The sequence below is a fragment of the Saccopteryx bilineata genome, chromosome 4 (genome assembly GCF_036850765.1).
Source record: "Saccopteryx bilineata isolate mSacBil1 chromosome 4, mSacBil1_pri_phased_curated, whole genome shotgun sequence".
Taxonomy (NCBI): domain Eukaryota; kingdom Metazoa; phylum Chordata; class Mammalia; order Chiroptera; family Emballonuridae; genus Saccopteryx; species Saccopteryx bilineata.
Genome location: NC_089493.1, coordinates 54,670,062 through 54,697,234, shown reverse-complemented (window position 1 = coordinate 54,697,234; position 27,173 = coordinate 54,670,062). Strand labels below are relative to the sequence as shown.

At 46.2% G+C, this 27,173-nt stretch overlaps 1 protein-coding gene and 2 pseudogenes across 1 annotated transcript in view; 1 reads left to right on the top strand and 2 right to left on the bottom strand.

The window, feature by feature from the left end:
* Positions 1-27,173, top strand: part of ANKDD1A (ankyrin repeat and death domain containing 1A) — a 47,129-nt gene that overhangs the window by 5,744 nt on the left and 14,212 nt on the right. The window contains exons 4-9 of the mRNA XM_066273714.1: positions 5,300-5,398; positions 8,703-8,807; positions 9,464-9,562; positions 13,599-13,697; positions 14,248-14,346; positions 17,159-17,257. Of these exons, the coding sequence (XP_066129811.1) occupies positions 5,300-5,398; positions 8,703-8,807; positions 9,464-9,562; positions 13,599-13,697; positions 14,248-14,346; positions 17,159-17,257 (600 nt within the window). The remainder of the gene's footprint in view (positions 1-5,299; positions 5,399-8,702; positions 8,808-9,463; positions 9,563-13,598; positions 13,698-14,247; positions 14,347-17,158; positions 17,258-27,173) is intronic.
* LOC136335257 (nascent polypeptide-associated complex subunit alpha pseudogene) lies at positions 18,855-19,471 on the bottom strand (annotated as a pseudogene).
* LOC136333886 (small nuclear ribonucleoprotein Sm D2 pseudogene) lies at positions 20,511-26,122 on the bottom strand (annotated as a pseudogene).

The window sequence follows — 27,173 nt, the reverse complement described above, 5'->3', positions numbered from 1 at the left end:
TCTCTCATGATACGCCACGAGGCTCTGTCCTGGCTAATCCTTGAACCAACACTTTGCATGAAGACTCACAGTCTCACCTGACAGATTGGCAGCAGCACGTTGCTGAGATAGAGCACTAAAGAATGGCAGGATCTATAAAATTAGTTTTACAGTTTTGGGGAAAGAGATGAATCTGATAATGACATTTTGACAGGGATACATTTAAGAGTCTAAATTTAAATTTAAAAAAATTTATTGAAATAAATCCGTAGGTATCACATTATAATTTTTAAAAATTTTAATTTTAAAAAATTTTTATTGATTGATTTTGAGAGAGAGAGAGAGAGAGAAACATTGACTTGTTGTTGCACTTATTTATTCATTCATTGGTTGATTCTTGTATCTGCCCTGACCAGGGATCAAACAGCAATCTTGGCATATTGGGACAATGCTCTAAATAGCTGAGTTACTGGCCAGGGCTCAGTACCACATTACAATTTAAATAATGATTATTATTTAAATGATTATCATCATTGGCCTGACCAGGTGGTGGTGCCTGGATAGAGTGTCAACCTGGGAGGCAGAGGACCCAGGTTGGAAAACCCGAGGTCGCCAGCTTGAGCGCGGGCTCATCAGGCTTGAGTGCAGGGTTGCCAGCTTGGGCCTGAGTGTAGGATCATAGACATGACCCCATGGTTGCTGGCTTGAGCCCAAGGTCACTGGCTTGAGCAAGGGGTCACTGGCTCAGCTGGAGCCCACCGGGGTCAAGGCACATATGAGAAGCAATCAATGAACAACTAAAGTGCCGCAACTACGAGTTGATGCTTTTCATCTCTCTCCCTTCCTGTCTGTCTGTCCCTGTTTGTCCTCCTCTCTCATTCTCTCGCTAAAAAAAAAAAGAAAAAAGATTATCACAGTTGTTTTTCTTTGTAATCTAAAATTCCTTCAAATGCATATGCTATTAAGACCGTTAAGTATAACAGTAAAATTAAAATCATTTGAGTTCAAAATTTAAAAACCCCAAACAAAACAAAACAAAAAAATCATAAACTTTCTGGCAGATACTTAGTTTTCATGGAACTACTTTTCTTCGCCCTGGCTTCTCTCTGCTCCCAGGCCCTGCCGCAAGGAGAGCTTGATTACAACCCACCTCCCCACTCCTCCCTGCACCTGCTTAGGCCTCATTTAGAGGTGACCCTTGAAGGAGAATGTCTGGGATCCTTAGTCTGAGTTTCCCAATAAAACTCTGGAGCCTCTTTTGACAGCCCTTTGCCCACAAAGTCCCCCTCCCCCACTATCACTGCTGTGCTCTCTGATTTTTTTCTTAAGGGATTGAGAAAAAAAATACAAGGGTATGAGAGAGCTTTTATAAATCTATTTCCTTTGCAAATAGCAGTGAATATACTTGGAAGACAAGAGGGTGGAGGAGACACTGGAGAAAAGAAATCTATTGTCTCTAGTGACATGCCACAGGGCTCTGTCCTGGGAAGTTCCTGGAACTAGGAATGTGAGGTATCCCTGGAGTCCCCAATGGCAGGAGGCTGTGGCTACCATGACTCTCCTTCCCCGACCACCAGCCTTGCCCTTTTAATTCCCACGCTTCTGTAGGCTTTCCTCCCATAGGCTTTCCACCTGGACTCTGCCCTGTGCTTATTCCCCTCTCTCATCCAGCCAGACCACAGTTACCGATGTTTTACCAGGGGCTGAGTCCTGAGTCAGAGCTGGGTCTCCTCGCCTCTCTGGTTCTAGCGCTAACACCGGCGCTAGTCCCCGTTTGAGGCGCTATGGCAGGTTCAGCACCTTCCCTAAGATTTCAGGAGAGAGGCCTTAATTTCTTATGGTCACTGCTGGCTCTTTCTTTCTGCTTCTGCTCAATTTTTCCTCCTCATTTTTTTTTTTTTTTTTATTTTTCTAAAGCTGGAAACGGGGAGAGACAGTCAGACAGACTCCCGCATGTGCCCAACCGGGATCCACCCGGCACGCCCACCAGGGGAAAAGCTCTGCCCACCAGGGGGCGATGCTCTGCCCCTCCGGGGCGTCGCTCTGCCGCGACCAAAGCCACTCTAGCGCCTGGGGCAGAGGCCAAGGAGCCATCCCCAGCGCCCGGGCCATCTTTGCTCCAATGGAGCCTTGGCTGCGGGAAGGGAAGAGAGAGACAGAGAGGAAGGGGGGGGTGGAGAAGCAAATGGGCGCTTCTCCTATGTGCCCTGGCCGGGAATCGAACCCGGGTGCCCCGCACACCAGGCCGACGCTCTACCGCTGAGCCAACCGGCCAGGGCCAATTTTTCCTCCTCTTGAAATTTGCAAATAACCCTTTGTCTCTAGTAGATACAAAGAACATTTGGAAGGTTGCCAGATGGGAAGGGAGTTGGGAGGGTGGGTGAAAACGGTGAAGGGAGTAAGAAATACAAATTGGTAGTTACAGAATAGTCATGGGATGTAAAGTATAGCCTAGGGAATACAGTCAATAATACTGTAATAACTATGTATGGTGTCAGATGGGTACTAGAATTATCAGGTGATTACTTTGTAAGTTATATAATGTCTAATCTCTAGGGTGTACACCTGAAACTAATATAATTTTATATGTGAAGCATAATTGAAAATTAAAAAGTTATTTTAAAAAAATAACCCTTTGTGTCTACCCCGGCATCACCCCTAACATAAATCTCAGTCCTTCTACCTGGTTTCCATAGAGACCCCATACACAAGGCTTTTGATGTGGGACAGGCTGTGTCCAAAATAAGAGATGAGGGGATTTATATGAAAACAATATAAAAATCCTAAAATCCTCTTTTATACTTCTGTTCTTTAAAGTCCTTTGGCACTTTTCTTGTCTTGGGCTCAACCTCTCCCAATGCTGTTCTTGTCTTCTGACAACCACCGTCAATTCTTGCCTGTTTCTAAGCAGAGCTGTGGTCTTTGGGTGTTTGGGTGCCTGCTGATCAGTCCGTTCACTCTGGGTTTCACCTTTCACCCCAACCACTGGTCAAAGCAGTCCCTATGAGGAAATCTGGTGCCAGCCACTAAGGCCCCTTTCCTGTCACCCCTTCTCGTGGAGACAGTGGAAAGGCAGCTGTGACAGGGGTGTTCCGTGCAGGTTCTGGAATGCCCCCCCTCCCTCTGTCCAGGTCCAGACTAAAATTGATTCAGGACTTGGAACTGGCCAGCCCCGTCCTCTGGCCCCTAGGGAGCTTTGAGCATGTTGGGGTGGGAGCAGATTAGGGGGACACTCACCCCTTAGTTCTTCTTAGGGTAGGCTCTGCGTTTTTGCTCCCAGCTGGACAGGTAAGCATTTGCCCACTAAAGGCCTGCCCCTTATGCTTATGGGAGATTCTTTGGCCCATCAGAATGAGACCGTATTGTGGGCTCATTCTATATATGACAGGCCTTTGGCCTCGCTGGGGAGCCTAAAACCACACATGACCCTGTTTCTGGTCTGTGAATACCTGACTAACAGACACACTTTGGGGGTGCCTCAAACTGAGGGAGGACAACACAGCCTCTAGGCCAAAAGTGATGATAGTTTCCCAGGCCTCTCTTCTGCTCAAACCTGGCCTGTTACCACCACAGCCAAGGAAAGACAGTGAAAAACCATTGCAGGGAGTGTGGCTAGCTGTCGATGCATCCTGGGAGGTGAGTTTGGAGGCGTGGGGGTGCTCGTCACAGAGCAGTGAAGACTCAGGGGAGGTGGGGATGAGGGCTGCCCTCAGATGCAGAACCCCACGAGGACCAAGGTCCGTGAAGGGGCTCTGATGGTCCTGTGGCACTTCGCGGGTGTTGAGGAGGAGCATCCTGCAAACGTGCTGGGAGGCGATCAGAAGAATCCCACATATTCTCAGCTGCTCAAGAGGGCCCGTGGGGTGGAGCGCACGGGGCTGCAGAGCTCAGTAGGCTGTAGGGAGGGGCCTTCACCTGGTGAGCAGTGTTGGACCATGGACACTCGTGCGATGGCGAGCTGCTGTCCCGGCACGTGTGAACATTGAAGCCATCAGCCTGAAGGATGTTCTGTCGAAGATTCAAATAATTGATTCTCAAACACCAGTCTAGGAAGAGGTCTTCACCAGTCATGGCAAACCAGAAAATAAAAACAATGTATAGGGGGTCCTTGGGTTACGACACAGCTCCATTCCTATGACAGTGACATAACCTGAATTTTGGTGTAGGTCGAAACACACCCTAGCCTAAGTCACTTACCTATCCTAAAATGGTTTTAAAATCATAATCTAGAACATAAAAACACAACTAAGCTACAGAAAAATCTCAACTCCCTCACTCATGCCGCATTACTGCGTATTCTTCCACTGTGCGCAACCAAATGACATAGCTCTCCCACATCGTCCGTAAGCATGATGCTAACGACGTAAGCTGAAAACACTCATGTCTCAATTTTTTAAAGTTTTTATGGGAATGAGCGTCGTCGACTCAAAATGTTGTATATCGAGACTGTCATAACCTGAAGACCCCCTGTAGTGTGTTTTTCGTGACTGTATTTGGAGAGAGTATATTCTGAGATTGACTCCTTCCAAATTTTTTATTAAATGGTCCCTCTTTATGGAATGATGGCAACAGTAGATGGTAGCTGTTTTATTTTTAAATTTTCTTTAGCAACCCTCTCCCCCCAAGTTTGCAGTATCTATTTCTTTTTTTTTTTTTTTAAATTTTTTATTTATTTATTTATTTTAGAGGAGAGAGAGGGAGAAAGAGAGAGAGAAGGGGGGAGGAGCAGGGAGCATCAACTCCCATATGTCCCTTGACCGGGCAAGCCCAAGGTTTTTTTTATAAAACTTTTTTTTCAATTTTTATTTATTCATTTTAGAGAAGAGAGAGAGAGAGAGAGAGAGAAGGGGGGAGGAGCTGGAAGCATCAACTCCCATATGTGCCTTGACCAGGCAAGCCCAGGGTTTCAAACCAGCAACCTCAGCATTTCCAGGTTGACGCTTTATCCACTGCGCCACCACAGGTCAGGCACAGTATCTATTTCAAAAAATTTTCAGGCCTGACCTGTGGTTGCACAGTGGATAAAGCATCAACCTAGAATGCTGAGGTTGCTGGTTCAAAATGCTGCACTCATCTGGTCAAGGCACATATGGGAGTTGATGCTTCCTGCTCCTCCCCCTTTCTTTTTTTCTCTCTCTCTCCTCTCTAAAATAAATAAATAAATAAAAATTAAAAAACAATTTTTCAGGACTTTAAATTCCTAAAGCTGGGAGCTCCTTGGCCTGGGTGGCGCTATGGTCCCCTATGGTTGTGTGATTTTACAGTGTGGCCACACTTCCTCACATGCTCCTCCCCTCCTCCCCTGCGTCCTCTCCTCTAGTTTGGTATGAACGCCCTTCTCCTGTCTGCCTGGTTCGGCCACTTAAGGATTCTTCAGATCCTGGTTAACTCGGGGGCCAAGATCCACTGTGAGAACAAGGTAAGGACTCAGCTGGCAGCCCGCTGGACCCCACTGCCCTGCCCCTGTCCCCTCTGTTTCCCCGGCCCCTAATTGCACGGGTCTGCCCCTACCTCTGCCACCTGCTCCACCACTACCCCCTCTGGTCCCCCACATGCCTCTGCCTGCCCCAGCTTGCCTGCTGAAAACCCAGCTGAGTTCATCCCTGTGAAGCTGGGACCCTCGCTGCCCCCTCTGGCTCTGGGAGAGGGCTGAGGGAACTCTTCCATCAACATTGAACCCCTCTTTCCCCTGATGCCCCCAGCTTTTACCACTCTAGGTGTTAGGACTGTCCCCAGTTGTCTGACTGTGTCCTTATTCACAGAAGAGGAATGCAAGTGCTCAGAGGGTGGTTAGGAAGATTTTAAATGAGACAGAGGTGGGGCCTCCTCCCAACTCCCCAAAGGCCCTGCCTCCCTTGTGCTCAGGCTGGTGGGACAGGAAGTGATGGTTACCAATCTCTGGGATCTTGGGCAAGTTCCTTTACTCCCCGAGCCTCAGTTTTCCCCTTCTCCCACCTCCGAGCTGTGGGAGAAGCAAGGGCAGTGCTGTATATAAAGTTCCTGGCTCAGCGTCTGGCACAGCAGGGAGCCCAGTGGCCCCTCGCTGCTCACTGGAGTGCGCTGTGGTTCCAGTGAGGAAGGCCCAGCCAGGCAGAGTGCCTGGAATCCCCTTACGGTGGTTCTAAAGAAAATGCAAACATCTTGGCGGAATGCTATCGGCCAGGGATTCTCAACCTGGGTCCTTAGAATTTAGGGATTCAGCAATTTGGATGGGGAAAACATTTTTTTTCACTGACTTCTGCTTGAAAATTTAGTATTTCTTTCAATGATGAATTAACATAGGGGTGGAAGTGGATCAGTCTCTTGAGATCGAAGCTGGAAAGTCACATGATACTTTGTTCACCACCTTCTATTGCTCAAAGCCCATCACAGAGCCAGCCTAGGTGTGGGGGTTGGAGAATATTGGATTCCCCTCTTGAAAAGAGCAGTACAGTCTCACCACTTAGGGTGTTTCCAGAGGTGGGAAGAATTGTATGGCCATCTTTGCAAACAATCCACCCAGTCTTACTTTCAATCCCTTGGTCAAGGTCCTCTCCAGAGGTAGTCTCCTCACCTTTGGATGAGCTGTGGGCTGGGTCAGGAAACTGTTCATTACTTCTGTCTGCTCAGCCTGAAGCTTTCTTTCTCTGGCTTACCTTGACAGTCATCGATAATATTAAAAGTCTTACTAAACTACGGACTGCATTAAAATTTCATCAGTTTTTTGTTGTTGATAATATTCTACAGTACATTTAGTCATTAGTCTTCTCTAATCTTGTGAGAATTTCCCAATCTTTCCTTGTTTTTCACAACTTTGACACTTTTGAAGAGTACTGGTCAAGTATTCTGTGGAAAGTCCTTCATTTTGGTTTGTCTGATGATTAGATTGGGGTGATAGAATTTTGGGAAGATCACAGAGCTCAAGTGCCTTTCTCACCTCCTGCTATCAGGGGACATAGGACACCAACGTGATTTGTCACTGATAATATATTACTTTAATCCAATTCTGACACCAGTTGCTATGTGTGTGTTTTTTCCATGCCACCATGTAATTAGCTCAATTCTCTAGACACTGACCAGGTGTCCCGTAAATTGAACTCAATTCTGACACTGTCTACTTGAAGACAGTGAAAGGCTCAGCCCTACAGGACTAACTCCATTTCATATGCCAACCCTAAATCCAGGTTGGTTTTTGGGCTTCCCGTGACCCTCTCCCGGGTTTGAATAATTTGCTAGCCTGGCTCTCAAAACTCAGGAAACTCATTTACTTACTAGATTACTGGCTTATTATAAAGGATATTAATGGATAGGAATCATCAATAGCCAAATGAAGAGATAACATAGGATCAGGTTCTCAACAAAGGAGCTTCTTGTGCTTGTGGGGTTGGGGCCCAGCACATGGATGCATTGTGGTTCACCAGCCTGGAAGCTCTCTGAAGCCCCTTCTCTTGGGTTTTTGTGGAGGCTTCATTACATAGACACATGCAATCCTTGGCCATTGGTGCTTGGTTTAACCCTCAGTCCTTTCCTCCCTGCCTTGCAGGAGATGGGCCAGCTTTCTCCACTGTAATGGTAGCATTTTCCCCTTTTCATAGTCTATTGTTAGAAACTCTTTGTGGTTTTAATTTGCATTTCAATAATGACTAAGTATGTCAGATACCTTTTCACATGCTTATTTGCTTCCCATATTTCTTCTTTGATGTCCAAATTATTTTTTAATTGTCATTTCATTATTCATTGATGAGTTTTTAGAGTTCTTTATAAATTTTAAATGCATTTAAAAATAGATTACAGATATCACTGTACTTCCCTTTAAATACTTTAGCATGCACAGCATTAACTAGGGTTCAATTTCTTTATATACAAAGAAATACACAAATCTTAAATTTATACTCTCTGGGATTTAACAACTGTTACTCCTATATAATGCAAACCACTGCCAAGATGTAAAACATTGTTCTATTGATTTTTATGACCTGTTGATTAAAAAATAATAATTTGGAGAGGATTCTTTTTTTATTGATTTTTAAAAATGTATTCATTTTAGAGATGGGAGAGACAGAGGGAGGGTGAGAAAAAGAGAGAATGGGGGAGGAGCAAGAAGCATCAACTCCCATATGTGCCTTGACCAAGCAAGCTAAGGGTTTCGAACCAGCGTCCTCAGTGTTCCAGGTCAACATTTTAGCCACTGCGCCACCACAGATCCAGCCTATTATTATTGATTTTAGAGAGAGAGAGGAAAAGAGAGAAGGAGAGAGAGATGAGAAGCATCAACTCATAGTTGCTTCACTTTAGTTGTTCATTGATTGCTTCTCATATGTGCCTTGACCGGGGGGCTCAAGCCAAGCCAGTAGGCTCAAGCCAGTAATCTTGGGCTCAAGCCAGCGACTTTTGAGCTCAAGCCAGCAACTGTGGGATCGTATCAGTGATCCTGCACTCAAGCCAGCGACCCGTGCTCAAGCTGGCAATTTCAGGGTTTCAAATTGGGGACCTCAGCATTCCGGGATGACACTGCACCACCACTGGTCAGATTGACCTGTTGATTTTTGCAATCTATTTGAAAAACAGTGCTTTAAACAACCTAGCTGTAATGCAAAGCCAGAGTAGAGGTTCTGGGCTGTAATCAGGATTTGTAAACCTCCCTCACTTAAGTTGCTTCTGGGGCCAAGAGACCTCCTTCCTCACAGTGTGTGAGAAGGGCTTCCCTTCACAGACTGCAGGGACCACCCTGGGCTTGTTTCCAGGACGGCCTAACCTTACTGCACTGTGCAGCCCAAAAAGGCCACGTGCCGGTGCTGGCATTCATAATGGAAGACCTGGAAGATGTGGCCCTGGACCATGCTGACAAGGTGAGAGTGGCATCAAGCCTGTCTTTTCCATTGGGCCTGGGGCTTCTGGGGCCCCTTGTGCCCATTCCTTGGTGTGTCCTTTGAGCTATGGCCAGGGCAGGCTGGACCCCACCTCGGGGAACTGCTAGTCTCAAAGAGGCATTCGGGAACAAATGAGCAAGACACAGGCAGAAACATGGTCAGTTCCTTCAGGGAGGCAGGCTCTAATAGGGACTAGACAGGTTAGAGAAGGGAGCTGCTTTTTGCTTCCTGGAGGAGGTGGCATTTGGTGAATTAATTGAATTCTGTCAGTAAGATTGGAAAGCAGGGGGTCATTCCAAAAGGAGAAGAGAGCATCGCTAGAGACTTAGATGTGGGAAAGGGCCCTTTGTGTGTCAGAATATTGAGAGTACGAGCCTGAAGGGTTGCTGGGGTCCCTCGTGGTGATCTCAACCACCAGCCTTGGGACTCTGTCCTTTATTCAGTAGGCAGCAGGGGAGCCCCGCCCCTCAGGGGGGTATTATTGGGAACTTGGGTCTGGGCTTTCCAGGCAGGGTGTGTGGGGCGAGGGGAGGGGAGAGTGTCTGGGGCGGGAGAGGCCACTGCAAGCCCAGAGGGGCTGGGGAAGCAGAGAGCAGCTGGGCAGGGCACGGAGGCTGTCTTCTCTTCCTGGCCAGCTGGGAAGGACAGCATTTCACCGGGCTGCTGAGCACGGGCAGCTGGATGCTCTGGACTTTCTTGTGGGCTCTGGCTGTGACCACAGCGTCAAAGACAAGGTACTGTGACTGTGGGTCCCGGGGAGGGCCAGGCTCTGGGCTCCTGACCAGGTGGGCGCTGGCTGCTCACCTGGGCCTACTTCTGATACCAAGTTGCTAGAGGAGCAGGTGGCCCAAAGACCAGAGTGTGCCTGATGTTTATCCAGCAAGCATTGTTTGAGTGCACGCTATGGGCCAACCCTGTGCTATGGGTGAGGAGCGCAGAGATACCCAGGGAACTCTGCCACAATTCTAGCAAAGAGCTGTGATCCAGTGTGGCAAGCGTGATGATAAATTGGACAGGTCAGTAGTGCTGCCTGCTATGGGTTTGAGGGAACTGTGATTCCTTCTGTTGCTGGGGGGATGGGAAGAGTTAGGGGGATGGTAGCCACACCCCTGTGCTTATTTGCTTTCTTTGTGGTTTAGTAAGCTACAGTGATTATGGCAAAAGTAGGGTGAGAGCACTGAGGCTGGAGCACTTCATTCGGGTGGATTTCACGAATCTGGGAAGGGGTGAGGGATGGGGACTGGAAGGGACTAACCCGCAAATGACTCATATCAATGGACCCTTGCAAATCATTTGGCAGATATGCTGCAGCAAGTTCTAAACAATGCTTCTAACAAAGGGGTGAACCCCAATTTTAATCCTCTGATTCCTGTGCTTGGTCAGAATAGGAGTAGGGTGATGGGGTGAGGGGAGGGGAAAGTGTCTGGGTGGGAGAGGCCACTGCAAGCCCAAAGGGGCTGGGGAAGCAGAGAGCAGCTGGGCAGGGCGCTTGGCCAGAATAGGAGTCCTGTTTCTAAGCCAGTGACAGAGAGCTCACAAATATACCACAGGGTCTCAGAACTGGAAGGCATCCTCATCAAGGGGCAGTTCAAGCTTCTCACTTTACGGATGTGGAAACTGAGGGCCAGGGAGGGTAATGCTTTAGCCACGGTCACACAGCGTGACACTGGTGAAGCTGGTTTAGAACAAGCATCCTGATGATGCTGTGCTTCTCCCTCTCTCCAGGCTGCCTCCTGGGCACTGACCCTCAGGTCCACACTGAGCCTGAATGCCCACATTCATTTCACCATTTTGAGATAAAAAGTCTGAGAATCAGATTAGGCTGATTTCGGAAACGTGACTGGAAATGGTTGTACTCTGCGCCAGGCTCCGGCCAGGAAGCAGGGTTACAGAAAAGGGTAAAAGACAGCCCCCTGCCAGCACACCTCTACCCAGGAGGCAACAAATAATTGTACTCAGGGCCCAAGCAGAGCAAGGGCACCAGAACCCGGCTCTGATGAGCTTGCTCAGAACCTTACAGTTAGAAGTTCCAGAAGGAACATTGAGGAGATGCTGACAGGGTCTCACAGAGCTGGGAGGATGGGCATCCCCACAGCGGAGGGCAGCGGGCACTGGGCCCAAGGCCAAGTCCTCCTTCTGCCTGACTCTCCTGCCTCTGAACCCCTGCCTGGCCTAGCCCAGGCAGAACTGCAGTGCCCTGTTAGGGGGTCCCTGCCACCTGCAGCTTCAAAGGGCAGGATGTGGATATTTATAATCTAGAAGGAAGAAGAAAGCCCTGCCCTGTGTCCTGTAGCCCTGCTAGCTGGGGGCACATGTGAGCCCCCTTTGTTCATTTGCGTTTCTTTGAACACAGAGACTTCACCCTGTGGCCACCTTTCCGCAGCCTGAGCCTCACTTGCTGCAAAGAGCTGACTAGGCCACCACGTGTGCACCTGCATGGAGCAGGGAGAGAAGCAGGACAAAGCTGTTGGGACTTTTTTAAAAGTTGGTTTTTATTTATTAATATAAAATGGCTATTGTTGTAAAGGAAACTTAAATGTTTCATCCTTGATCCCTTAGATAGTTATAGCTGTTTTATGTATGTGTGGATCTATTGTAGAGGAGGGGGTATAAAACATATGTTTTATACTCTTTTTTTTTTTCCTTTCTTTTTTTTTTTTTTTTTCCATTTTTCTGAAGCTGGAAACAGGGAGAGACAGTCAGACAGACTCCCGCATGCGCCCGACCGGGATCCACTCGGCACGCCCACTAGGGGGCGAGGCTCTGCCCACCAGGGGGCGATGCTCTGCCCATCCTGGGCGTCGCCATGTTGCGACCAGAGCCACTCTAGCGCCTGAGGCAGAGGCCACAGAGCCATCCCCAGCGCCCGGGCCATCTTTGCTCCAATGGAGCCTTGGCTGCGGGAGGGGAAGAGAGAGACAGAGAGGAAGGAGGGGGGTGGGGTGGAGAAGCAAATGGGCGCTTCTCCTGTGTGCCCTGGCCGGGAATCGAACCTGGGTCCTCCGCACGCTAGGCCGACGCTCTACCGCTGAGCCAACCGGCCAGGGCTCCTTTTTAAGTGAGAGCAGGGGAGATAGAGAGACAGAATCTCGCATGTGTCCCCCCCTCACACCAGGATCCACCTGGCAATCCTTGTCTGGGGCCAATGCTCCAATCAACCGAGCCATCCTCAGTGCCTGAGGCTGACACTGGGACCCATTGAGCCACTGGCTTCGAGGGGGGCAGAGAGAGAGAAGGGGGAGAGGGAGGGAAAGAGAAGCAGATGGTCGCTTCTCGTGTGTGTGCCCTGACTGGGGACCAAACCCAGGACGTTCGCACGCCAGGCCCATGCTCTATCCACTGAGCCAACCGACCAGGGCTGGTTTTTAACTCTTTTAAGTACTGCTTCGGCTTTTGTATATATTCACATCCTCATCAGGTCCTTTAAATATCTGAGCCGGTGACTGGCCCCTCCCCAGGAAGGTAATGAGACAGGCCAGAGTGAGAAGAGAGCTTGGGCTAGGAGATCCCCTGACTGGTTCAGCTAGCCGTGTCCCAAGGGCCTTCAGGGTGTGAGCAATGGCCACAGCTGCATCTTCCTTTCTGGATGCTTCTGTGCGTTCCTCAGGGGTCCTTGCCCTGGTCTTTCATCTGTGGTTTCTCTTCAGGGACATACCTTATCTCTGGCCACTTCCAGTTGTCATCCTCTTTGCTGGGGCCCCTTCACCCTCCAGGTGTTCTCTGCAGTAAGATCCCTTTAAGGATAACCCCAAGCAGGCTGCCCTTGGTGGGACCACTGCTAATACAAGGAACACTTGTGCCTTTGCCCCCCATCCCCTCCCCTCATCCTATGGAGCCAGCTCTCTTAGCTTCTGTCACTGTCACCTTTGGACTTCTCAAGTGTGAGGCAACTACCAGAGAACACTGAGAGCCTCTGGCTCTTAAGTGCCAGGAAACACACATCAAGCTCTCATCACAGTATCTACTCATTGAACAAATATCTATTGCGTGTCTGCCAGGTGCCCCAGGTCCTATTCTAGGGACTTGGGAAAACTTCAGAGAACAGAATAGAAATTCCCACCCTGCAATGCTTATGATTGAGTCAGACAACAAACAAGCATCGTATACTAGTAAATTATAAAGGTATTAGAAGGCTATCAGTGCTATGGAGAGAAAGGAGATGTTGAGTAAGATAAAGGGATCAGAAGGACAGGGGTGGGAGTTCCAGTTTTAAGTTGTGTGGTGAGGGTGGGCCACGTTATTACATAAGAAACTAATCGTGTCTTGAACAAAGACAAGGAGGCCAGTGACAAGTGGGCCCTCCTGGGAGAGTCTCTGAAACTGTGGCCTTGAGCAGAGGGAAGGGGTGGTGATCTAGGGACCCTCAGGAGGGACCAGCTTTAGACAAGAGCATGAAAAGTAGAGATTTTTTTTTTTTTTAAATAATGTGTCTGCCTTGAAGTGTAAGGAAAAAGAGACCAGGACTTGGCCCTTGAAAGTGCCCCTGGTTATAGTTTTTGACACAGTTCTCAGGGGCAGGATGGCTTTGGGTCAGCATTCAGGACTGCAGCTTGTCATGGACTTCCTCTGGAACCCTGGGAAAGTCACTTTCCCTCTCTGGACCGCAGTTTCCATGTGGGGAAGTGAAAAGAAGGGGAGGGGAGGGGAGGGGAGGGGAGGGGAGGGGAGGGAAGGAAAAAGAAAAGAAAAAGAAAAAGGAAAGGAGAGTAAGACCTCCAGCAGGTCCCGGAGCCTGGGAAGCTCTGTGATTCTAGCAGCCTCTTTTTGCAGGAGGGGAACACGGCTCTGCACCTGGCCGCTGGCCGGGGCCACCTGGCTGTCTTGCAGCAGCTCGTGGACATCGGGCTGGACTTGGAGGAGAGGAATGCGGTGAGTTGTCACCTGGATGATGCACAGATGGGTGACACTCACTCCTTGCCTTCAGGGAACCCACAGCTTGTGGCATAGTCTGTTTTTCCCGGTAGAGGCCTTGAAGCCAGGAGCTGAGGATACGTTCTTGAACTAACAGCTCACCAGGAAAAGCTAAGCAGGGGCACAGACTCCAGGCTCCGTGGGGCACCAGGCATGAGGGATTACCAAGAAGTCTTACACAAGGTGTGTGCTCAAAGAAGGGAGAAGTCTCAGTGGCCAGGATAGTCAGGGACGGCTTCCTGGAATAGGACAGAATGGACAGTGAGGCTGCTTGGAGGGTGAGGAGAACGTGACAGAGGGGTGGAGAATTAGATGAATGTATCACATGCCCGTCAAGTGAGAAGATCAGGTGAGGGGCTCAGGGAACCACCAACAACCAGGTCATTATCCTGAGTAGCAGGGCAGTGGAGAGCTCGAAGGGCCCTGGAGCCTGGCATGGGGGTGCCCTCCGCTCTCAGGTTCTGGCCGCAACCCCCTGCTGTCCTCATCCCTCTCCCGTGTGTTTCAGGAGGGTCTGAGCGCCCTGCACGCGGCTGCTGAAGGGCTCCACCCCGACTGTGTGCGGCTCCTCCTGGATGCTGGCAGCAGTGTGAACGCCCTCAACCAGGTAGCCAGGCCTCCCCTGACTGACTGACATCTGCGCTGGGCTGCTGAGCTGTAACAGTGTCAACAGTAACAGTATCAATGATTGCTGAACATTGTGTGCACAGGGGCTGGCCCAGGTTCTGGTCTTGGCTTCTCCACTGCTGAGCTGTTGTGATCTGGGCAAGTGACTGAACCTCTCTGAGTCTCTTTTCCCAACTATAAAATGGGGATAATATATACTTACATTTTTACATTGCTGTGAGGATTAAACACTTAGCACAGCACACTTTAACTTAACACTTAGCACAAGTCATAATAGAAACTCAGCACCTATTTGTATCTTTTTATTTTTTTTGTGACAGAGAGAGCAGAGAAAGGAACAGACAAACAGGAAGGGAAGAGATGAGAAGCATCAATTCTTCATTGTGGCACCTTACTTGTTCATTGATTGCTTTCTCATATGTGCCTTGACTGGGGGGCTACAGCAGAACGAGTGACCGCTTGCTCAAGCCAGCGACCTTGGGCTTCAAGCCACAACCTTTGGGCCCAAACCAGTGACCATGGAGTCATGTCTATGATCCCACACTCAAGCCAGCAACCCCGCACTCAAGCTGGTGAGCCCGTGCTCAAGTTGCTGGCCTCGGGGTTTCGAACCTGGCTCCTCTGCGTCCTTGGTCAACATTTTATCCACTGTGCCACCTCATGGTCAGGCCTATTTGTATCTTGATAGTTCACAAAGCGCCTTAGAAAAAGTCCCCCATTTTACAGATGAGGAAACTAAAGCCTAAAGAGGGTCAGTGACTTTCCTAGGTCGCAAGCTGATAAGAATCAAAGCTGAGTCTGAGAAGCCTATTGTCTCGACTCTAGAGCATGGAAGGTTTGACCCACCCACTGGGAGGGTCCCCACTGTGAGGCCCACCTTTGCAGGGGCCACACCGTCCTCAGAGTTTGGCCTGGGTGTGACTCTGGGACAGGCCTATTCTCTCCCTTCTCATAGTACTCCTTCAGTCAGCCATTAGAAATTCTCCCGTGTGTCCTGGACAGGAAGGCTGTGGACTTTCTTTAGGGAGGAAGTTGGTGGTTTTGTTTTATTTGGCTTTGCTTTTTATTTATTTATTTTTCTTTTTTTTCAGAGGCAGAGATAGACAGGGACAGACAGACAGGAATGGAGAGAGATGAGAACCATCAATCATCAGTTTCTCGTTGCGCGTTGCGACTTCTTAGTTGTTCGTTGATTGCTTTCTCACATGTGCCTTGACCGTGGGCCTTCAGCAGACCGAGTAACCCCCTGCTGGAGCCAGCGACCTTGGGTCCAAGCTGGTGAGCTCTTTGCTCAAGCCAGATGAGCCCGCGCTCAAGCTGGCGACCTCGAGGTCTCGAACCTGAGTCTTTCCGCATCCCAGTCCGACGCTCTATCCACTGCGCCACCACCTGGTCAGGCTTTGCTTTTTATTTTTAAATCAATGACAAATAATCTTTTTTGGCTGGTTAAATTGCTTCAGGGTCTGGAATTCTTTATTTGTTCTAAATTTTAATAATAAGGCAAAAATAATATTGCTAATAAATAATAAAATATTCAGTATAAATAATAGCAAAAATAGTTTAAAATGGGATAGGTATTACACTGGCATGCTAAAAATATTTATTTGTTACCAAAAAAAAAACAGCCAAGGAGAAACAGAACAAAATAGATAGGAGACATATAGAAAATAAATAGCAAAATGGCAAATATAAATTTCATAGTCAGTGTTAAGCCACCATAAGTGGGAATAATGTTTTATGAGCCATAAAACACTTACTGTCTAGAACTTCTTCAGAAGCTGTGGGAGCCACTAGCCTAGGGTGTCAGGGGGCAGAGGGAAAGTAGCTGCCTCGGGGCACCCCACTGTGTTCTTCCATGCTGCTCGTGGTCAGCAGGCCCTTTCCCTGTGCCCAGGTCAGTACTCAGGGGTGGGAGGGTTCTGTGACAGAAGGAGCCTAGGAATTTAGAGACGGTGGAGGTTGCGTCCAGCAGGTGATGGTCACTGGGGGGGTTGGAGCCACCCACTTCATTGGACTTTGTGCTCTAGCCTTGGCTAGAGGTTTCTGACAGAGGCCACATTCCATCTCAAAATTCCCAGCCCTTGAAGTGTCATGCAGCAGGGACTCTGAGGGGGGAGCCAACCTAAAGTGATTGTATGTCCCTTTGGGAGGTGGGGCTAGTTCCCACCCACCCTGTGCACTCAGAGAGGACTTTGTGAGGGTGACCAACTCATCTTGGTTTGCCCTGTATTGGCAGACTGAGACAGTTGGTCACCACGGGGGGCCTGCCTGTCACAGAGTGGAGATGGTCTTGTGAGATTCTCGTTGGGCCAGGAGTGGGCTCCAACTGAAAGAGTGCACGTGGGAGGCTAGTCCAGGGTGAGGCCCTTGCTCAGGCCCTGCCAGGTCCTGCTAGGGCACCCTGACACCAGCTCCAGCTGGGCAACGTGTGTGGGAGAGGTTTGTTCTATAACTAGCAAATCTTATTTGTCCCCTTCTTTAAAAACCATTTCCTTGGAGTCTATACTCTGCATGTCTTTACCAGCTAAGGAAATGTGCAGGCGTTAGCACATGTTCTGGATGGAGTTTGTGACGATAGGCAAAGAACGGCTGAGGTCACAGTGAGCTCCTTTTACTAGTCGCCAGGCCTGGGCAAGTCATTGATTTCTCCAGCCTCTGAGTTTAAGGGGGATAATCGTCCCGGGGTGGGGATGGGGTTGTGAGAGAAGATGGAATAACAAATCCCAAAGTGCTTTGGAAATCCTACTCTGAGGGGTCCGTAGGACATTGCACTGATTCCTGTTTTCCTCTAGAAGAAGCAGAGCTGCCTCCATTATGCAGCTGTCGGTGGCTCTGAGGACGTGGCTCGTGCCCTCATCCACTCAGGGGGCTGCACCAACGTGGCTGATCATGTAAGTGTGGGGCCTGGACTGAAGGGGGTCCCCACTGCAAAGTCTTCCATGACCTCATTGAGTGGGGTTGTGGTGGAGGCCAGGCCCAGGGCAGCTGGCAGCGCGTAGGAGAGTCACAGAAGGTTCTAGTGGAACAGGGTTAAAAACCAAGCTTGCGTTTCCTTCCAAGCAAAATATCTGCTAGTATTCTCCTCTTATGTACCCATTGGGTCTTAGTAATGATCTTATTACAGATTTAGCCTTTTGGTTGTTCATTTTCTTTCTGTTATATTATAGTACATGCAGTATACTGTATGCAACAGTGTAAATTTGTGGTTAAGACATGGACTTCAGTGTCAGACAACCTCATTTTGACACCTGGCTCTGCCACTCACAAACTGAACAACCTTGAACAAGCAGCTTTGACCTCCCCGGGCAGATATTTTCATACCTATAGGTTCTATTATTATTCCCATTACATGATAGAGGAGCTATCTATTGTTTAAATTAGAAAGAGGTCATTTCATATAGCTGAAATAAATACTCTATTTAAAATTATTGTATAAACAGTGTTACACAATTCATTGGAATATAGAGAAAAAAAGCATCCTTAATCCTGACTCCGTAGGCAGTAAATTTTCTTTATTTCTGTTCAGTTTCTCCTCATACGTATAGTAGCGCCTCCAGGTGGAATAAATCCAGGCTAAGGCAGAATTCTGGAAGGAGGATGCTTATTTGTTTTTCCCCATCTAGAATTTTGTTTTTCCTCCAACTAGAATCTTGACTCAAGGCCAGTGGAGTCTACCCATCCCAGGTCCCCTGTGTTGTTACGCACTTTTCCTGGGAGACAGTTTGTAGGTGCTGACCATGCCAGATGCGGTTCAGTGTCCACAGCATACTTAGCAGATAGTCGACTGTTGGATATTTAAGTTGGTTCTGACTTTGCTACTATAAAGAGTGATTCATGAATGTCTTTATAGCATAACTTTTTTTTTTCTTTTTTTTTTTTGCATTATATATGAATTCTCCAAACAGGATTTCTAGATCAGGTAGGAAAAACATTTTTATGATTTTTTTTTCCATCTGACAAGAAGCTATAACTATTAATGACAGAAACAGTCCACATTTCAAACAAAGCTGAAATTACAGCTTTAAAACACCAAAAAAAGTTCTTGTTTTTAGATAGTTACAATATTTTTCTTTCTTTGTTTTTCTGTTTTTGTTTTTGAGAGAGAGAGAGACAGAAAGGGAGAGAGATGAGAGGCATCAACTCATAGTTGCTTCACTTTAGTTGTTCATTGGTTGCTTCTCATACATGCCTGACTGGGGGGCTCAAGTGGAGCCCTTGCTCAAGCTAGCAACCTTGGGCTTCAAGTCAGTGACCTTGGAATAGTGTCGATGATCTCATGCTCAAGCCCGTCTGGCGCTCAGGCTGGCAAGCTCTCACTCAAGCCGAGGATTGCGCATTGTAGCCAGTGACCTTGGGGTTTCTAACTGGGAACCTCAGCACCCCAGGCTGAGGCTCTATCCACTGTGCCACCACCAGTCAGGTAGATGGTTACAGTGTTAATTCTATAATAGCATTTATAATATCATTACTGTTGTTCTTCAGGGCTTCTTAGACTGACTTTGCTCTTGACACATTTGCTTGTGACATGACCAATTCTATGTCCTTAACTTCCACACCTGTCTCATCAACCTCTTTCTCTTCACTCTCCTCTTGCATAGTTGTGTGTACAGGAAAACAGTCTGTGTTTTCTGAGTGTTTGAGAGAGCTTCACCTTGAACTTTGCATTTCTCAGCAGCTGTTAGCTGGGCTTGCTGAGTTAAATCCTCAATCTTGGCCTCCCCCAAAGCTATGTAGGTATCTGAAGCTGAGCTCTTGTACACATCTGGTTTTGTGATGACAAAGGATATTCTTAGGTTTCTGGATAGTGACCCTTGTAACCCCTATAACCTGTCGAAGACCCAGTTTGGACATAGCCTTTCATATGTTTTCTCTCTGTTTCGCTTTACTGGCTGGTTCTTCACTCATCTTAGCTGCTGGGCTGGTTCTTCACTGATTTTAGCTGCTGCCTCCTGGGCTTATTGTGTGGTTGCCTGTGTGAAGTCCTGTTCCTGGAGCTCTGGTACTGATTCATCATTGTCAGATTCTGTTCCAGATCCTGTCTCAGCCCGGGGCTGTGGCAGCTCCTGCCCTGTAGCAGGGACTGTTTCTTTGGCTTCACCAGGCATTTTGAGTGAGGAACACAGAAGCAAGGTCTTAAGATTTGATGCAAATTCTATTTTTTTTATTATCATTCAGTGAGAGGAGAGGAGGCAGAGAAACAGATTCCTACATGCGCCCCAACCGGGATCCACCTGGCAAGCCCACCAGGGGGCGATGCTCCGCCCATCTGGGGCATTGCTCCTTTGCTCAGCAACATAGCTCTTCGCAGTGCCTGAGGCAGAGGCCATAGAGCCATCTTCAGTGCCTGGGGACAACTCCTTCCAATTGAGCCATGGCTGCAGGAGGCGGGAGAGGAGAGAGAGAGAGAGGGAAACGAGAGGGGGAGAGATGGAGAAGCAGATGGGTGCCCCCACTGTGTGCCCTGACCAGGAATCAGACTCAGGACACCTACATACTGGGCTGATGTTCTACTACTGAGCCAACTGGCCAAGGCCTTGATGTAAATTGTTAAGTTGCTTCCCATCACTTATGAGTAACCTTTCTCCAATATTATATATTATTTTATCAATTTTATAGTTAAATGATTCTTTGTTATTGTTTTACTTCGAATCTCTTAGATCACTATTGATTTTGAACTTTTCCCATTAATTTATTTTTCAACTTTAAGTTCTTCTGTTGTGAGTTACAGCTAGTGCTCGACTTACGACCACGATTGGTTCCGATAGCTCGGTTGTAACACAATTTGGTCGTAAGTTGAGTAGGCTATATGTACAGTACTGTGAAATGATGTTATAAAAATCTTTAAGTCATATTTTATCATAATTTTCTTTCATTATTGTTATATATTATAATTTTTTTGTTCGTTTTATGCCATTTGTATCATCTCTACACCATTTTGTTTCTTATTTTTACATTCGTCAGATTTAAGTAAAACACTGCATTACCAGTACAACTGGTTTAATATTTGCAAAGACAATTTCCTCTTGGTAGACATCTTGGGAGAGGTTTGATGAAAAATATCCAAGACACAAAACACAAATTGCTGTACTGAGTCTGGGATAACAGTTGAAATGATGCACGCAGAGATGGTAGTGCTGCCAGAAGCTAGTCTGCACTGTCGTGCGCCCAGCTGGGCAATGCTTGCGCTGCCAGACGCGGAGCAGTCATGGCTAGCAATTGTGGTCGTAAAGTTGAATGGTCGTAAGTTGCATAGGTCGTAAGTAGATCAATATTTGTATTTCTTTAGATCCTTTGTCTATATTGATAGGGTATTTTGTTTTGTTTTTTTTTAACCAATTTTTATGAGATCATTACTTTTGGACCATTATTTTATTTTGTTTTGTTTTTGAGAGGGAGGAATAGACAGGGACAGACAGACAGGAAGGGAGAGAGATGAGAAACATCCAACTCATAGTTGTGGCACTTTAGTTGTTCATTGATTGCTTTCTCATTTGTGCCTTGATCGGGGGCTCCAGCTGAGTGACCTTGGGCTCAAGCCAGCAACCTTGGGATTCAAACCAGTGGCCATAGGGTCATGTCTATGATCCCATGCTCAAGGTGGTGATCTCATACTCAAGTTGGTGAACCTGTGCTTAAGCTGGCGACCTTGGGGTTTCAAACCTGGGTCCTCAGCATCCCAGGTCAATGCTCTATCCACTGTGCCACCTCCTGGCCAGGCTCTTGGGCCATTGTTTATGTTGTTTACTCTTACAACTTTTGACATACTAAAGATGTAAATTTTTATTTGATCAAAGGTATTCTTGACATAAGTTTTGAATTTTAATTTAATCTTCTAGTTGTGATTTAATCTTTGATGTTTCTCTTTAATCCTTGTAAAATGTACTTTTGCATATGGTATGATATATTACTCAATAGATTTCCCCCCTAAAATTTTATATTATCTATCTCGAGTACATTTATTAAGAATTCTAACATTATTTGGTGCTTTTCATTCCTTACACATTTATATTTTGTTATATGATGAGTTCTATTTCTAAGTGAATGAATCTCTTTCAATAAGTGGTATGTCTAATCTTGAGCCAGAAACATGCTATTTTATTTTTGCCTTATAATTCATTTTAAAATTATCTAGTCTCCCTTAATTATTCTTCTGTTAGTATAAACGGTTACCCTTTTATATTCTCACTTTTTGTTTATTCTTTCAATTGAAATTTAAAGTAATTTTATCAAATAAAAAATTAATTTAAGATTTAGATCAATCACTGTAATATGTTAACTAATTGGAGATAATTAAAATGATTTTAATATTTAGCCTTCCAATATAGAACACAATATGTATCTCTGTATATTCAAATATTAATTTAAATATGCCAACAAAGTTAAACTTTAAAAAAATTTTAAAGGACTAAAATATAAAATGAAGTTTAGAAAACAGAATAAAATTATCTTTATTGCTACTACCCACAGATATTCTTTTTTATTTACTCTGTGACAATCTTTTTAAAAATTACCTACCTTGGTATAGGTAGAATTATGATTTACATGTAATTTTGTGCCCAGATAATCATGAGCTCCTCCATGTTGCTGTATAGCTATTGGTGAAGACATCTGGGCTGATGATGGAGGTGCCATGATTTATCGATCCCTCTAACTATGGCAGAACATCAAGTTTACTTGCCAGTACAAGTAGTGCAGCTTCGTGCATGTAACTTTTCTTCTGGAAAGATTCCCAGAAGTGGAAATTTGAGGTCAAATATTGTGAATATCTTTCTAGCTCTTGATATATAAACTGAATCACTCTCTAGAAGTCTTGTTGGCTCAGTGGTAGAGCGTCGGCCTGGCGTGCGGGGGACCCGGGTTCGATTCCCGGCCAGGGCACATAGGAGAAGCGCCCATTTGCTTCTCCACCCCCCCTCCTGCCTCTCTGTCTCTCTCTTCCCCTCCCGCAGCTAAGGCTCCATTGGAGCAAAGATGGCCCGGGCACTGGGGATGGCTCCTTGGCCTCTGCCCCAGGCAGCTAGAGTGGCTCTGGTCACGGCAGAGCGACGCCCCGGAGGGGCAGAGCATCGCCCCCTGGTGGGCAGAGCATCGCCCCTGGTGGGCGTGCCGGGTGGATCCCGGTCAGGCGCATGCAGGAGTCTGTCTGACTGTCTCTCCCCGTTTCCAGCTTCAGAAAAATACAAAAAAAAAAAAAAAAAAGAAGTCTTGTGCCAATATGCAGAGCCACAGCAGGGTGTGGGCTGCCCATTTCTTAGACCTCTCACCAACAATGTATATTAGGTTTTAAAAAACCTATTTTTAAAAACTCCATAGTTTACATTAGGATTCACTCTTTTTTTTTTTTTTTTTTTTGTATTTTTCTGAAGTGGGAAGCAGGGAGGCGGAGAGACAGACTCCCACATGCGCCCAACTGGGATCCACCTGGCACGCCTACTAAGAGGCGATGCTCTGCCCATCCACAGTGTTGCTCCATTGCAACTGGAGCCATTCTAGTGCCTGAGGTGGAAGCCATGGAGCCATCCTCAGCGCCCAGGCCAACTTTGCTCCAGTGGAGACTTGGTTGTGGGAGGGGAAGAGAGAGATAGAGAGAAAGGAGAGGGGGAAGGGTGGAGAAGCAGATGGATGCTTCTCCTGTGTGCCCTGGCTGGGAATCGAACTTGGGACTTCCACATGCCAGGACGATGCTCTACCACTGAGCTAGCCGGCCAGGGCTAGGATTCACTCTTGGTGGTGTATATTCTATAACTTTGGATAAAAATATGATGACATGTACCCACTATTATACAGAATGTTTTCACTGCCCTAAAAATCATTTGTGACTATTCATCCCCCTACCTCTGCCCCAACCTCTGGTAACCACTGACCTTTTTCATTTTTTTTTTTAAATTTTATTTATTTATTTATTTTTTACAGAGACAGAGAGTGAATCAGAGAGAGGGATAGACAGGGACAGACAGATAGGAATGGAGAGAGATGAGAAGCATCAATCATTGGTTTTTCATTGCGTGTTGCAACACCTAGTCGTTCATTGATTGCTTTCTCATACGTGCCTTGACCGTGGGCCTTCAGCAGACCGAGTAACCCCTTGCTGGAGCCAGCGACCGTGGGTTCAAGCTGGTGGGCTTTTGCTTAGACCAGATGAGCCTGCACTCAAGCTGGCGACCTCGGGGTCTCGAACCTGGGTCTTCTGCATCCCAGTCCGATGCTCTATCCACTGTGCCACCGCCTGGTCAGGCTCATTTTTTTTTAATATAAGGAGAGAGTGAGGGAAGGAAAGAGAGAGAAAGAGAGAGAGAGAGAGATCAGTTTGTTGTTCCACCTCTTCATGCATTCATTGGTTGACTTTTGTATGTGCCCTAACTGGGGATCCAACCCACAACCTTGGCACATCAGGATAACGCTCCAACCAACCAAGCTGCTGGCCAGGACCTAACCACTGATTGTTTTACTGTCTCTGTAGGATTGCCATTACCAGAATGTTACTTAGTTGGAATTATGCATTTGTAGGCTTTTCATATTGGCTTTTACTTAGTAATATGCATTTACAGTTCCTTCATGTCTTTTCATGGCTTGGTAGCTCATTTCTTTTTAGCACCAAGTAATATTTCATTGTCTAGAAATTTTAGACTCTAGATATACTGCAGTTTACTTATCCATTCACTTACTGAAAGACATCTTGGTCACTTCCAACTTTTGTCAATTATTAATTAGGCTGCCATAAACACCCATGAGTACATTTTTATGTGATATAAATTTTGAACTCCTCTGGGTAAATACCAAGAAGCATAACTGTTGGATCATATGGTAAGAGTATGTTTAGTGTTTTAAGAAACTACCAAACTGTCTTCCAAAGTGTTTATTAAGTTTTATATTCCCAGCAGCAAGGAATGAGAGTTCTTGTTGCTCCACATCCCTGTCAGCATTTGGTGTTGTCAGTGTCCTGGCTTTTAGCCATTCTACTAGATGTGTGCATCACTGTGTTTTTATGGTGCATTTCTTTACTTTGTCACTACAACATGCTCCAGACTTAGCCTATATTATTTCCTGCCCCAGTGCTAGAATCAGCCATTTCTCCAAGAAGGCCTGGTACCTTTTATTGAAAAACGTACATCTTGCTATTTTCACATAAATACATCTTTAAGATATTTCCATATAATGCCTGACCAGGCAGTGGCGCAATAGATAGAGCATTGGACTGGGACGCAGAGGACCCAGGTTCAAAACTCCGAAGTCGCAGGCTTAAGGGCAGGCTCATCCGGTTTGCGAACGGGTTCACCAACTTGAGCACAGGATCACTGGCTTGAGTGTGGTATCATAGACATGACCCATTGTCGCTGACTTGAGCCCAAAGGTCTTCAGCTTGAAGCCCAAGGTCACTGGCTTGAGCAAGGGTTTACTCGCTCTGCTGAAGCCCCCCGGTCAAGGCACATTTGAGAAAGCAATCAGTGAACAACTAAGGTGCTGCCATAAAGAATTGATGCTTCTCATCTCCCTTTTAGTCTGTCTGTCTCCCCCCAACCATCTCTATCACACAAAAAAAGATATTTCCATGTAAATATATATATTTTTTCCCAAAACATATTCATTTTTTAGAACTGCATAGTATTCCATTGCATGGGTGGACCATAATTTATTAAATTGTCCCCTTGGCAAATGTGGGTTCTAATTTTTTGCTATTACAAACAATACTGCAACAAAAATCTGTACATACATCATTCCATATATGTGGAAGTATTTCTATAGAATAAATGTCTAGAAGAAGATTAGTTGGGTCAAAAGGCACATACATTTGCACTTCCTATACATATTGCCAAATTGCTGTCTGTATGACCTATATCAGTTTATAGTCAGTTCAATACTATAAAATGGTACCTATTTCCCCACTGCTTTGTCAACACATTTGGCAAAATTTTTGGATTTGTGCCAATCTGATGAGTGAAGAATTTTATTTGCTTTCCTCTTAAGAGTCTTCTGTATTCCATTTTCTTTCAATATCTGTTCATATCCTTTGACCATTTTTCTCTTGGGTTATTTTTTATTTTATAATGATTTGTAGGAACCTTTGGAGGACATCTGGGTTGTTTCAGTTTGGGGCTATTATGAATAAAGCTGTGATGAACATCTATGTACAGGTTTTTGTATGAATGTAAGTTTTAATTTCTCTGCAATAATAAGAATGCGGTTGCTATGTCCTACGGGAATAGCGTACTCAGTTTTATAAACAACTTCAGAACTGTTTTTGCAGAGTGGCTATACCATTTTACATCCCCACCAGCAATATATGAGTAATTCAGTTTCTGCACATTCTTTATCTTTAAGATAAAACAACACAGGATTTCACTGTTCTCATGCCAAAGGGCAGGTCTCTTCAGCACAGGGGAGTGAGTTATGACCACATAGAGGAATCCCCTACTTGCCAGCGAGGAGTGGTTCCCCAGGACCACAATGACCAAATCCCCACGCAGGAACATCTTGGAGATGTGGCAGTTTATGTCGATTGGTTTGGACTTCTTCTTGCTCTTGCCACTTTTCGAGACCTTGGTCCACATGTCCTTCACATTCTCCAGCACCGTACTGCAGTGCCTGTCAAAAGACTTCACACAGTCCAGGAGCTTGTTGCGACAGTTGATGAGCACCTGGGTGTTGTTTGACTGACTACATGAGCGTGGAGAGTGGGCCGTGTTAAACTCCTCCTCCTCCCGCTTCTGCAGCTCCCCTGGGGTCATCTCACTCTTGGGCTAATTGAAGAGGCTCATGGTGGTGGTGGCTGTGCCCTCGGAATATTCCCATCTCCTCTGCAGTCCACGTTCGTGTTAACATTTGGTGTTGTTGCTATTTTCTTATTTTAACCATTATGATAGATAGGTAATGACATCTTATTGTAGTTTTAACTGGCATTTTCCTAATGGCCAGTTCCCTAATGGCTAATGAAGTTGAACATCTTGTCATGTATTTATTTGACATCTATGTATCTTCTTCAGTAAAATGTCTTTTTTTTTTATTTTTACTGTAGACTTTTAAGAGGATTTCTTTATATAGTCTATAACTAGCCTTTGTAAGCTCTGTGATTTGCCAATATTTTCTCTTGGTCTGTGACTTGTCTTTTTATTCTTGTAACAACAGAAGCTTTTGCTGAATAAAAACATTTAATTTGATGAGGTCCACTTTATCAATATTTTCCAAAAGTTTTATAGTTTCACATCTATTTTACATGATTCATTTTGAGTTAATTTTGTATAAGGTGTGAGGTTTCAGTCAAACCTCTTATTTTTTTGCCTGCAGAAGTGCAATCGCTCCAGCACCATTTGTTGAAAAGGCTGTGTAACCTTCCTCCACTGAGTTGCTTTTTACACCTTTGTCAAAAATCAGTTGGGCATATTTCTGTGGGCCTCCCTACATCCCCCCCCTTTTTTAAGCATACTATTCACACTATTCTGCAGTTTTGTTTTCTCATCTTTTGTTTTGAGAGTACATTTATTAAAACTGGGGACAGTGAAATAAGGAAGGGTTTAGGAGAGAAGAAGCAACAGGACAGCCTAGGTGGGGCTGCTTTGGCTCATTGGAAAGTCGAGAAAAGAGGGCCTCAGATTCATGCCCAGGGGGTTAGCTCTGGATGAGCTGCTGCTGCCCATTGCTGTCCTGGTTGCAAGTTTGTAGGGACCCTTAGAGCTTAAGAGATGCATGCCATAGGGGGAAGAAGGGAGGAAGGGAAAGGTATGGGTGTGCTCCTGGGAGGAAGAGCACACTGTAGTTTTTAATAAGCTTTTTATATTAGAATATATTGGCCCTGGCCAGCTGGCTCAGTGG